Here is a 13,604-nt window from a genome sequence, read left to right as displayed (position 1 = left end):
TAGACAACATTAATCTTCAAGCAAGTAAACCCTACATGATGGTTTGTGTTGTGTATTGTAAACTTTTTGTAATATCACTTGAGAATTAACTTGCCAAAGATTTTTGTCAAGATTTTTCTAACGAAAGTAACAAACAAATGTTGGAAAGGCCTATTTTGGTGTTTTCAAATGCTATTTGTAATACAGAAATTATGTTATAAACATCTCCCATTAACATAACATAGCAACACAGTATGCCATCTTCTAGAACAGAAGCATAAAGAACACTGACAAGAACTGAACAACAGAGGGAGCTATGACACATTTATGGTAAATTCTTCAACTCAGGTTTTTTTTTGTCAACTAGGCAATTTTTGTTTATTCTCATGAGAACCATCTGACCATCCCAAATTATTTTTAGGAACTCCAGAGCTTTGAACGAGACAAATAATCGTTAAAAAAAAGTGATCGCAGTTTGAATATATCTATTTATGTAAAGTTGTTTTTTAGAAGTAAACTTTGATGATCAAAGAACGAAAGAACAAAACCGAAAATAATCTACACATTTTGCCATTTCATCTACCTCCAACTAATAGCAGTTCAAATAGTCCTGAAAAACATTGCAATAAGGTTCCATATGAAAATGTGGCGTCATGTATTCATTTCTGTTAAAGACACTAGACACTATTGGTAATTGTCAAAGACCAGTCTTCTCACTTGGTGTATCTCAACATATGCATAAAATAACAAACCTGTGACAATTTGAGCTCAATTGGTCGTCAAAGTTGCGACATAAAAATGAAAAGGAAAACAGCCTTGTAACACAAAGTTGTGTGCTTTCAGATGCTTGATTTCGAGACCTCAAAATCTAATTCTGAGGTCTCGAAATCAAATTCATGAAAAAATACTTGTTTCTCGAAAACTACGTCACTTCAGAGGGAGCCATTTCAGAGGGAGCCAGCTCTCCTCATTACTCGTTACAAAGTAAGTTTGAATGCTAACAATCTGTTTTCAGTAATAACCAAATAGCGTCAACTGCCTTTTAACATAATGCTGATTTATAGACAAACTTATCAACATACCACAAAAGTCTCCGGTGAAAGTTTCAGCTAAATCCCAGTGTCTACTCAATGAGGACACAGCAACAAAAGTGTTACATTTGTTTTCACAAAGACTGTCGGACCCATCCACGTTTAGGGAGGTGATAACGGGTACTAATTGATTTCTGGACACAGCATTCACAATCGGACACCACATAAAGTAAGTTTTGTCCACATACGTTTTGTCAAATTTTCCACAAACTTTTACATCTTTGAAGCAAATAAGCTTTCCGATGGAAATCACAATTTCTTTTTGGGGTCATTACCAAAGTATCACTGTACCTTTAACACCTGTCCATACTTCAATTTATCTCAAAATTTTATGTGAAGTTCTCAAGAAAGTTTAGAAGTCTCCAACACGACTGTAGTTGATAACTTTGGCTTTCACACCGATGTCACGCTTGATCTCATTTGGTTTCATCAGCAAGATTAAACCTAATATTCTGCAGCAGCGTTTTAGCTACAAACTAAAACGGTGTTCCGCTTATAACTTCTGCAATAGTGTTTTTTGCCACCGACTTAAACAGTTTTCCATTAAGTTTGTATCAAAACGACAAGGACTCAACCAACATCTTTTCCGTATTGTTTCATAAGCGATCGAATCGCCCGTGCACGGAGTTCCAATTCAAGCACTTCCAGTTCTTGAGCAACTTTACGCCCCGACTTTGCCGGCGTTGCCCCAAGCGAAGCCACTTGGGACGGTTGAGGGCGCTCTGATGGTTCCTGAACCTTCCCAAGGTTTGCGATGTCGACAACGTTTTTATTGGTTTCGTTTGCATTTGAACCATCATCGATATCATTATCAATTTCACTCTGGACGTCAATGTCAACCTCATCATTGACACTGACATCATCCTCCGCATCGTTGCTACCAGCATCACGATCCGAATCATCAACACTATCATCAGTTTCTACGAGCTTACTACTCTCCTTTGCGTCGATGTCAAAGTTATCCTCTCCAGCGAGGACATTCAACATGTCATCCGTTGTGACATCCTTTTCAATGTTTGTCTTAATGTCAACAGAATCAATGGCATCGTCATTGTCACCAGTGTCACTGTCATTGTCCTGGTTACCTTGGTTGGCGAGAGAATCCTCAGCATTCGTAGGAATTGTCTTAGGCTGCGATTCCTCGGTTTCCTGGGTTACTTCATCCTCTACTGAGACTGCCACTCCATGGCTTGTCTCTTGGTCTTCATCCATTTGCTCATCACCCTCGAGTCTCAATAACTCCTCCACCTCTTCCTTGGTGGACACAACACTTTCTTCATCAGTTTCTATGGAACAATTTGTACCATTTTAACTTTGATTAGAAACTTGGAAATCAGAAGCAAACCAAAAATACCTTCATACTTAGAGAGCCATCTGTTATTCTGCTTGGTTAAAGGGAAGGTACATGTTTGGTAATTACTCAAAACAAATATTAACTTACAACACTGTAGAGCTGTTGATAGTATAAAACATTGTGAGAAACGGCTCCCTCTGAAGTAGCATAGATTTTGAGAAAGTGGTAATTTCTCACTAAAATAATAAAAGACTTATAGCTAGAAGTCTTTTAACCTGTCTGAAAGCACACAAATTCGTCCAACAAGTGTGTTTTTTCCTCTCATCATTTTCTCGCAACTTCAGTGAACAATTGAGCTCAAATTTTCACAGGCTTGTTATTTTATGCCTATGTTGGGATACACCTAGTGAGAAGACTTGTCTTTGACGATTACCAAACGTGTACCTTCCCTTTAAACAAAAAAATCAAGGATACGCTTGGAAGAGTGTTGGTACGTCAATCTGTAGGTCAATGGTTCAAGTCCCGCTCCAGTAATTTTTTCCTTTGCTCAAACCCAAATGTTTTAAAATGTACCCTGTCAGTTTCCCTTGCGGTTTAGGACTTGACAATAATAAGATATAAATGAGAAAGTTATACAAAGTTAATACTTTCTCGAATCTCTGAGCAATGTTGTTATCAGTGTGGTAGCTCGACCAATTTAAAGGCAGTGGACACTATTGGTAATTACTCAAAATAATTATCATCATAAAACCTTTCTTGATTACGAGTAATGGGGAGAGGTTGATAGTATAAAACATTGTGAGAAACAGCTCCCTCTGAAGTGACGTAATTTTTGAGAAAGAAGTAAGTTTCCACGAATTTGATTTCGAGACCTCAAGTTTAGAACTTGAGGTCTCTAAATCAAGCATCAGAAAGCACACAACTTCGTGTGACAAGGGCGTTTTTTCTTTCATTATTATCTCGCAACTTCTACGACCGATTGAGCTCAAATTTTCACAGGTTTGTTATTTAATGCATATGTTGAGCTACACCAAGTGAGAAGACTTGTCTTTGACGATTACCAAACGTGTACCTTCCCTTTTGTTTAAACAAAAAATCTAGGAGGACACGCTTGGAAGAGTGTTGGTACGTTAATCTGTAGGTCAATGGTTCAAGTCCCGCTCCAGTAAACTTTTCCTTTGTTCAAACCCAAATTATTTTAAAATGTACCCTGTCAGTTTCCCTTGCGGTTTAGGACTTGACAATAATAAGGAATGTATGAGAAAGTTATACAAAGTTAATACTTTCTTAAATCTCTGATTAGCGTTGTTTTAAGTGTAGTAGCTCGACCAATTTTAGTGGTGGGCCCTAAATCCATCAAGGGCGAGCGGTTCAACAAAATGATTCAAGTTTAGATTAGAGGCCTTTTGGGTGAAATCTGTGCGAGGCAGCACAGTGAATTTTGATGAGAGTGCTGGGCAAAATTTGACAGTTCTGAGCAGGCCGACCCTCACCACCCATCGTGGCTACAACACTGGTTGTTATACTTTGGCAATTATTAGCCATGGCATGTCATGGCCTAGCGGTTAAGAATCCTTGTCGTGACACTTGTGTCCTTAGAGCAAGACACTTAACCATGATTGCTTCGTTAAAGTTGGGGGGATCATACTTTCTGCTCTACCAGTCAGGCTTCTGATGGATGATACCCAAGCCTACATCCATGTGGACTGTTGCTTCGTAAAAGTTGGGGAAGTAGTGCTTTCTGCTCTACCAGGCAGGCTTCTGATGGATGATACCCAAGCCTACATCCATGTGGACTGTTGCTTCGTAAAAGTTGGGGAAGAAGTGCTTTCTGCTCTACCAGGCAGGCTTCTGATGGATGATACCCAAGCCTACATCCATGTGGACTGTTGCTTCGTAAAAGTTGGGGAAGTAGTGCTTTCTGCTCTACCAGGCAGGCTTCTGATGGATGATACCCAAGCCTACATCCACGTGGACTGTAAAGAGGGTAACCCTGGTGTTTCAGCCCTAGGAGTAGGTGGCAATGGCTCCTGGAAAAATAGTTGATTGTAGCCCACATCTTGAAGTGGCCTTCAGGCCTTGTGTGTCTGGCGACTTGCATAACAAAAAAACAATAATAAAATAAAAATATTACTAGACTCTTACCGACTTCATCGCTCGTCAATTCCCCTTCTTCAAACTCTTCACCCGCAGTTGGTACAATCTTTATGCGTCGAAACTTCTTGGGTTTCTTAACTTCCACAAAAAGCTCCTCCTCTTGACTATCTCCTCCAACTACTACCTCCTTCTCCTCCTCCTCCTCCTCCTCCTCAGTGGGCTCTGCATTCTCATTCTCATCTACTTCTTCGTCTTGCCTACATTCCATCTTCTCCTCTACATCACCATCGTCTCTGGTGGTCTCGTTTTGCCAACTTTCATCGGCACTTGCACCTTCTTCGTCTGGGCATTCGAAACATGAACAAAGTTGTGGTTAAGTAGGATTGGAAACTTTGCAAGGTGGGAGCATAATCAGGTGAGGTTTGCAGCAACACCAAAATCTCTTTTGAGTAGTGTTGGTTTATAAAAAAAGACCAGTGGTTGAATACTCAATATTAAATTTGTAAACAGTATGCTCTGATCGTTTTCATCCTGAAGGCGATCAGAGCATAATGAACAAAAGACGATAACAGCATACTGATCGAAAGACGATTAGAAATGTTGAGTTGTCAAACACCAATTCTTTTCAGAGCCATCACTACTCAAAAGAGATTTTACACATGGTGCTATCACAAAAACTTTCTAAATTTGGTGTTTAAAGGTAGGGTCTTAAATTTGTAGGTACCTTCTACAAAAATTAATGACTATAAAAACTTATTTGGTGAGACTCACTGTCCAGCTGTTGATATTATACAAATATTGACTGCTTCGAGTGCTATGGTTAAATCTATGACTCCCAAGGTGATCCCCGGAGCGTTCTATTTTCCCCGAGGCGAAGCCGAGGGAAGCCGAGGGAAAATAGAACGCTACGGGGATCACCGAGGGAGTCATAGTTTTAACCATTGCACGAGTAAAAGCAGTCAATATTTGTTTCATAACACCCCAAACATTTCTAAATACTGTACTATTAAGTTACAGACCTGAATGCTACAATCTACGGACGACGCGAATACAAATTGCAAAAACTTTTAATGTGCTGCATGTAGCGTCGTGCAATCCGAAAAGGTTACAGACTATTAATTTATCATCCTCGTACACGCAACGGACGTCTGCGTACTGCACGCCGTGTGATAGTCTTCGGACTAGCGCATGGCAAACCGATGCACTATATCACGGCCGTCGTCTAGCAAAACTAAGACATGTCATGTGACGCGCTCTAAACCAATGAACAGGCAGAATATTGGTAAGGGGTGTTATAATACAAACTATTTTGAAACATGATTCTAGTCAATTTAACCTATGGCTTCTTGTCCCAGCCGAGGGACAAAGCAACTATGGTTAGGTAGTTTGCTCGAGGACCAAGACCGGGACTTGAACCTACCCTCGGTAGATCAGAAACACTACATTTTGAATCTTGTGGTAGCTTTCACAAAGAGTTAAGACTACAATCCCGGCCATATCTTGTTGGGCCCCCGCCCGCGTGCCCCCCTTCAGTATTGGCTCTCACTGCGAAGTCTTCGCTACCATCAACATTGAGCGGGGGAAGGGGGGGGGTGGGAGAACGTTTATAGTCATATTGCGAATGGGTGGCCCAAACATTTTGGCTGGGATTGTAGTCTTATCTTGTGTTGGGACAAGTTACTCACCATAACTTAGGACTAGCCTTTAGTAACTCCTAGGACTAGTCCTATGCTAGGACTATTTTTGTGAAATCGACCCCTGTGCTCTTAACTGTTTGGCAATGACAAAACATGTGAAGTATTTGACTGAATCAAGCCTGGACTTGTACCTCTCAAAGGGCAAGACCATTTTGATTTCGCAAAGGGCACTATTTGAAAATCATAAAGTCTATGGATGGTAAAGTTCTGAAAGGTACATTAGGCTAGGACCAGGGGCAATGACGGCGATGGCCTCCGTTTAATTCCAGGCCGGCTGTATATATCAGAGTTTAGTAATACATACCAGCATCATTCTCATCCTCACTATCTCCTTGGATAGCCTCCTCTCCAGCCGCTTCTTCATGCACAGACTTATCTTCCTCCACATCGACAGTAACTGGCAATGCATGAGGCAGGACAGAGGTGGAGTCTATCACCTCGCTGTTGATGACATCCTTCTTGTCATCTCGCCTGCGGAGGACTTTCTCGATGTCCGAGTCTGATTCTTCATCTTCTGAAGAGGACTGCATCTCTTCCCCTAGAAGTACAAGAATTACGAAATTCTTAAAGGCAATGTATACCTTTTTTTTTTTTTTTTTAACCAATCGATTGCATTCATCCCACACAAATGTAGATCCCTATTCCTGTGGAGTAGGGACTTGTGAAAAGCTAGTCCATAAGTAAAATTGAAAATTTATCCAGTCCCACTGGCTAGTCACTGAAGATGTCAAGGGCTAATGTACATCTTTAATTGACAGATGAACAACACCCGTATAATTCCTTAAAAGGTTCTTTAGCTTCTCAGCTGTATTTCTAATATGATAGAGAGGAATCGCAAGGCTTCGGATACGTTAACACTTTGTGTGTTCACATTATGCGTAAACCGTTGGTCCCGTGTTTTGCATGCGTGTTGACAAGAAACCGGGTACGGGAACTCATACAGGTATGTTAAAAAACAGATACCGTTTTACCAGCCTTGCTACCATGGGCAACGCGCCGTATCGACACCTCTCATCACTAACCCCTGGGAGGGATGTGCTGAGAAACAGCGCTGATTGGCTCAGGAAATTGGTTATGCGTTAGATATAAGTGCGTGTGCGAATAGTTTCAAGATATTTGCATGATGATCAAGCCCGCGCAAGACACATAACCATTGCTTCGACCTTCGGATGGGACGTAAAGCCGTTGGTCCCATGTGTTGTGTAAACGCATGTAAAAGAATCCAGGGCACTTATCGACAAGGGGTTCCCCCCGGTGTTCCTGGCTGGATTGGCAGCATACTGCGCCACAGCACCTTGTAAACCATTACATGGTGCTTAAGGATTAGGTCTTATATCACAAAAATTCGCCCCACTCCTTGCAGTAATAATACCTGGCGCTTTGTATCCTTTGGCAAAAGGCGCGTTAAAAATACGGTTATTATTATTATTTTTATTTTTAAGACATGAACACGTAAAAAAACAAACATGCGTCTATACATGTACTTTGGCATAGGCCCAACACACAACTCTATGACAGAGAAACAAATGACGCCCAACTAATGGTTATCGTATTAATTTTGTATCCGTATCCTTACGCTTGCAGACCTCTTTATTAGTTGGTGTTGTGAGCTTTGATAGACCTACCTGCCAAGATGGATGCAATCCTTGATTTGGACATTCCTTCCAGTTGTATCAGACATAAACTCTTTAAGTTCTCAATAGCAAGTCCCTATAAAGAAAATTTAAAAAAACGGGTAAGATGTCAAACTTGAAACCAGGCATAATGGGCATTTGAAAAAAGTAGAAATACTTGATTGAGTACAAGGGCCACATGTAAACATAGTGGTGACACTTGTGTCTTTAAGCAAGACACTTAAAGGCAGTAGACACTATTGGTAAATCCTCAAAATATTTTTTAGCATAAAAACTTACTTTGTAACGAGTAATGGGGAGAGCTGTTGATAGTATAAAACATTGTGAGAAACGGCTCCCTCTGAAGTAATGTAGTTTTCGAGAAAGAAGTAATTTGCCACGAATTTGATTTTGAGACCTCAGATTTAGAACTCGAGGTCTCGAAATCAAGCATAGAAAGCGCATAACTTCGTGTGACAAGGGTGTTTTTTCTTTCATTATTATCTCGCAACTTCAATGACCGATTGAGCTGAAATTTTCACAGGTTTGTTATCTTATGCATATGTTGAGATACAGCAAGTGAGAAAACTGGTCTTTGACAATTACCAATAGTGTCCACCGTCTTTAACCATTGCTTCCTCCTTCGGATGGGTCGTAAAGCCGTTGGTCCCATGTGTTGTGTGACGCATGTAAAAGAACCCAGTGCACTTATCGAAAAAGAGAAGGGGTTAGCCCCGGTGTTCCTGGCTGTAAACCTTGTTTACCTTGTAAACCCTTATAAGGTGCTAAATAATTAGGTCTCAGAATTCATCAGTGCAATAACCTTTCTAGAAGCATGTATATATACTCAGCGCCTTAAGTACCTTGTTTGGTAGATACGTGCGCTATATAAGACTTTGATATTATTATAATATTAATGTAGTCACGTATAGGTTTGGCGTCATTCTCGAGGTCAACATCAGAGTCTGGCTCAACTGGGTCGCATTTCTTTACATTCATTACATTTATTTACTTTATCCTAGGATTAATCATAAGTTAGGATGAGTCTGGTGAAATCGATGGCTGGTCTCCTAAATCCAACCCTACCTTGAGTATCTCAGGAAGCATGGCTTGTAACTTATTAGCTTTAATGACGCTCTTAAACATGTGCTGCAGCATAAGCTCCCTGTTTTTGATGTAGTCACGTATAGGTTTCACGTCATTCTCGAGGTCAACATCAGAGTCTGGCTCAACTGGGTCGGATTTCTTCACATCCATCGGCGCCATCTTAGACTTTTTGTTCTGCAAAAGAAGTAGTTGATGTATTATGTCATTCTGTTTAAGCCTTTGAGTACTATCTCCTTTGTACAATTATACAATTATATTTTAATCGTTGGCGGGGGTCTGATTGTACACATCTCAAGACGACAGTATTTATACTTTGGTATAACCTTGGCAGTCTCTGTCCAACTTGTAATCCTTGTGTATACGTCTTAAGATCTTTTATTACACACCCATTTAGCGCCAATAATCAATCGAAAGTCAAACTTTGCTCAAGGGCGGAGATGAATAGTTAGTAAGCCTGCTGGAACAGGTGAGCTTTAAGGGGTGTCTAGAATGAGGTGAGTGAGTTGGCATTTCTGATCTGTACGAAGCTTATTCAACATTTTGGGACTATATATGCAGAGAATGATCTCTCTGTAAAAGTTTAAAAGCGAGTTCTTGGCACAACAAACTAGGAGCAAGACGTAGACAAATGAAGATGTCCATGATATATCCAGGAGCTTGCTTAAATGGTACGCTTTATACATCATGATCATAACAACGATGGTTCTTTGAGAGATAGATTCCATTGTGAAAAAATGAATTCTTTGATGTTTTGCCTTAGGAAATTTAATTCGTTTCATGTCGATCGTAATATTTTAGCTACTTTTTACGACACTGTGGTTGCTAGTGTTTGGTCATACTGCTTGGTCTGTTGGGGTGGAAATGCACGTGGGATTGCAAAGGATCGAATAAATAGAATCATAAGAGCAGCAGGAAGGATTCTCGGGGAGTCGCGGCCGCTTGTTGACACAGCATATGGGGATCTGCTGGCTGGCAAGCTAACAATGCTACTGAATGATGCTAACCATCCGCTTCATGATGCGCTTGCCAGCCAGCTGATCCCTAGGTCTGGTCGTATGCGAGTGCCATATTCTGCGACAAACCGCTACCCATCCTCATTTATCCCTCGTGCAACAACACACCACAATCTCAATTTTAAATGTTAGTTATTAATTATCGCCCGGTCTCCAGTATTTTTCAAGAGCGAAGTTCAAGGTCTGTATGTATGCATTTTCTACACTGACAAGAAGATTTTCAAAATAGAAAAAAATTCCCACCTTATCTTTGTGCGACTTCTCTTTACTCAACTTCTTCTTTTTGGAGCTCTGTGAAGTCTTGTCCTCCGATTTGCGTTTCTTCTTTTTCTTGCTGGTTTCATTCATTTTCTTTTTGGTAGAGCTCCCTGAGGATGCTCCGTGGGAGGTTGGAGGTGGGTTGGCTGCTTCAGGTACAGTCTCTGATTGCGTGGAGTCTGGTAGCATTGCTTTACCTGGATTATGATATTTTACAAAACAATCGTTATTGTTATTAATATTACTTATTTGACCCAAAATGGGCAAATACAAGAGAATGAATAAAGGAGTAAACCAGCAAAAAAGTAAGCAAGCGAAAACAAAAAATATGATTTGCAGTATATTGCGCCAGAGCACCTTGTGGACCGATTACTCGGTGCTATGTAAATGGAGTAGGTCTCCTAATTCGAACATAGTCCCACATACCTTGTAGGAAAATACTGTATGTTAAAGTGCTTTGAGCGTCACAGAGTGACGAATATGCACGCTATAAATAAGAAGCCACTACTATTGTTAAAATTATTAAATAAGAAAAAAAACGCTGTAATTAAAACAATTTAACTATCGGTGCAACAGTTAGCAATCAGTTAACATGTGCTCAACTCCTGCGAAACATTTGGTGAGAAAAAAGCCCTATGACGTCAAAATTCACTTCACATTGGTATGAAACGGGCTTTATAGTTCTAGAAGTACTCATTGATGCACCTACATTCCATTGTCCTCAGTTGGGTTACAATTTCAGAACCTCGTCAACGTATGAGAACACCAGGCATAGCCATCATCAAGAGACCTTTAGATTCACTGCAAGTAAATTTCAAAATATATCTATATTACCAAATATCCATATTGATTTATTATATACAAAAAATCATTCAAGCTTTCACTGGATAATTCAGCTCAATGCCACTGTCACTGGCAGTGCCACTCTCAGTGTCATTGGCAGTGCAATGCCACTCTTGATGACAGTGCACTGCCACTGTCATTGGCAGTGCAATGCCACTGTCGTTGGCAGTGCAATACCATTGGCAGTGCAATGCCACTCTTGATGGCAGTGCACTGCCACTGTCATTGGCAGTGCAATGCCACTCTTGATGACAGTGCACTGCCACTGTCATTGGCAGTGCAATGCCACTGTCGTTGGCAGTGCAATACCATTGGCAGTGCAATGCCACTCTTGACGACAGTGCACTGCCACTGTCATTGGCAGTGCAATGCCACTCTTGATGACAGTGCACTGCCACTGTCATTGGCAGTGCAATGCCACTGTCATTGGCAGTGCAATACCATTGGCAGTAGCCCACCTTATTAGGCTGTTAATGGCTCCGCTTTTAACATCGGTCTCATCACTGTCGCCATTATGCCACTGTCGCCACTGTAATGACGACAGTGATGAGACCGATGTTAAAAGCGGAGCCATTAACAGCTCAACAAGGTGGGCTACATTGGCAGTGGCAGTGAAGTCCCACTGATTATCATTGGCAGTGCAATGCAATGCATGCTGCTTAGCAAATTTCTTTGCTGAGCAAACAATGATTCGAGAGGGCTGACCAGTCGATCACACCAAAGCAAACCCTGCAAAGCAATAATTTGGATAACTTTCAGTATGGCGCCACCACTTTTTCACTCATTTTTACAAAAAGGGATATCTCATTGAGGTAAATTAGATACTATATTATTTCATATCGAATGAAAAAGTGGTGGCGCCATACGGAAACTTTTCCAATACTTTTTTGCACATTGCAAATTGGTGAGCTTGTTATAATAAAAAAAACATCATAACCTCCATCGGATCATCATGGTAAAAATATGGTCGGTAAAACCGTCCGTCGAGTTGTGTCCGAACGTTCAAGCTGTATCAACAGTCGAGTTGTCCAAATGGTCGAGTTGTCCAACGGACGAGTTGTCCGAACGGTCGAGCTGTCTAAACAGTCGAGTTGTCCAAAGCAATTGGTCAAGTTGTCCGACGCACGAGTTGTCTGAACACCAAGCCTATCCTCCCATGCAACATCAGAAAAATCAAACCTGGGCTAAACAGAGGCTAGCTGCTAACTAAGTAGTAAACACTGAAGAGCTACAGCCGATTCCACGAAACTTTACGCAACTGCGTAAGTCCACTTGCGCAACGTTTACTGCGTAAGTTGCGCCATAAACGTTGCGCAAGTGGACTTACGCAGTTGCGTAAAGTTTCGTGAAATCGGCTGCAGGACAGTCAGTGGTTTATGTTGTTATTACCAACACCTAGAACTATGCGGTTTCGTTCCACTATCGTCCCCCGTACGGAGACGATTGCAGAACGAAACTTAGTTGCGATAACGTAACCCTCCTGCCGAAGACGTAGGTTGAAAATTCGAATCTGAGGGGGGGCAGAGCTTCGGCTGTGTGTACATGCACCGGGGTCAACGACTCAGCGCTGCGTGTGGTGAAATGTGTATCCCGGTAACTGTGCAGCCGTAGTCTTGGTTCCAAGAGACCACTGGTGTCGCGCGGTCACACACAACCAAACTGTATATTTTACAGTTTTATGCCTCCTGGATTTTAAAATGTATATTGGAGGAGTTGAAGGCGAGTTAACGGCACCTACCCAGTTGACGGTGAATAGCGTCAAGATAATGCACTGCACCCAAAGCCATGCGCACTTGGGCTCACAATATCAATTGGTAGACGATGATCACATCGCCAGTGCTAGAGTGCAGAACTTCGACATATTTTCTTCCATGGATATATTAGTTAGCTGTGAACTCGTTGAGAATATAGTGAGGGACACTATAAATATATGAACGGAATTTCAGCTTCTCAAATCAGGTAAAATATAAAGAAAATTTTAGTCAAATTTGTGTTCGCATTGTAAAGTTCTAACCTTTATACCCAGGATGACAGTGCAGTGTGGCACTGACTGACGTCCTACCAGGGCTATAAACTAACTATAATATTAGTATTAATAATAATAGACTGTTTTTATATATATAGCGCTTTTCACGCCCGAGGGGTGTCTCAAAGCGCTTCCGACGTTATTACCACTGGTCACTTGGCCTTAAATCATTCCTTAAACCATCTCAGCTCCCTGGGGAGTATACAGCCTGTGCGCAATATATGCGCTACTCGACTAAACCAATCACAAGATCCATCTCTGCCCTCACAGGTACCCATTTACCCCTGGCAGTGCCTGGGTTTAGTAACTAACTAAACTATATTATTATTAATTAAACTAAAAAATAAAAGTTTAGTTTAGACTAAACTGAATCAATTCGGACACCTACAGAGTCGAATTGCAATCATTATCAAGGTATATAAAACGCACTAATAAGGTACCTTTTTGCTAAGTTTTGTTTATAGTTGAGGTGCTGGGCAGGCCCACAATTTGCAGCAATATCATGATGATCTGGACTTCAATGACGGTCGATCTTGTTGGTTAGTGGTTGCATGTGTGTGTAAGCAGACAGTTTTGTGTGTGAGTG

General features: G+C 41.1%; 1 protein-coding gene across 1 annotated transcript; it reads right to left on the bottom strand.

The window, feature by feature from the left end:
- Positions 1 to 946: 946 nt before the first annotated feature.
- Positions 947 to 13,604, bottom strand: LOC117297971 (coiled-coil domain-containing protein 1-like). Its single transcript, XM_033781171.1, has 8 exons — positions 13,459 to 13,604; positions 10,859 to 10,950; positions 10,135 to 10,346; positions 8,858 to 9,052; positions 7,784 to 7,868; positions 6,463 to 6,696; positions 4,510 to 4,803; positions 947 to 2,356 (listed from the first exon to the last, which is right to left on the bottom strand). The coding sequence occupies exons 2-8, from the start codon at positions 10,863 to 10,865 to the stop codon at positions 1,641 to 1,643; spliced, it is 1,743 nt and encodes a 580-aa protein (XP_033637062.1). The 5' UTR covers positions 10,866 to 10,950; positions 13,459 to 13,604; the 3' UTR covers positions 947 to 1,640.

The sequence above is a fragment of the Asterias rubens genome, chromosome 12 (assembly GCF_902459465.1).
Source record: "Asterias rubens chromosome 12, eAstRub1.3, whole genome shotgun sequence".
NCBI classification, from domain to species: domain Eukaryota; kingdom Metazoa; phylum Echinodermata; class Asteroidea; order Forcipulatida; family Asteriidae; genus Asterias; species Asterias rubens.
This window is presented reverse-complemented; position numbering and strand designations above follow the sequence as displayed.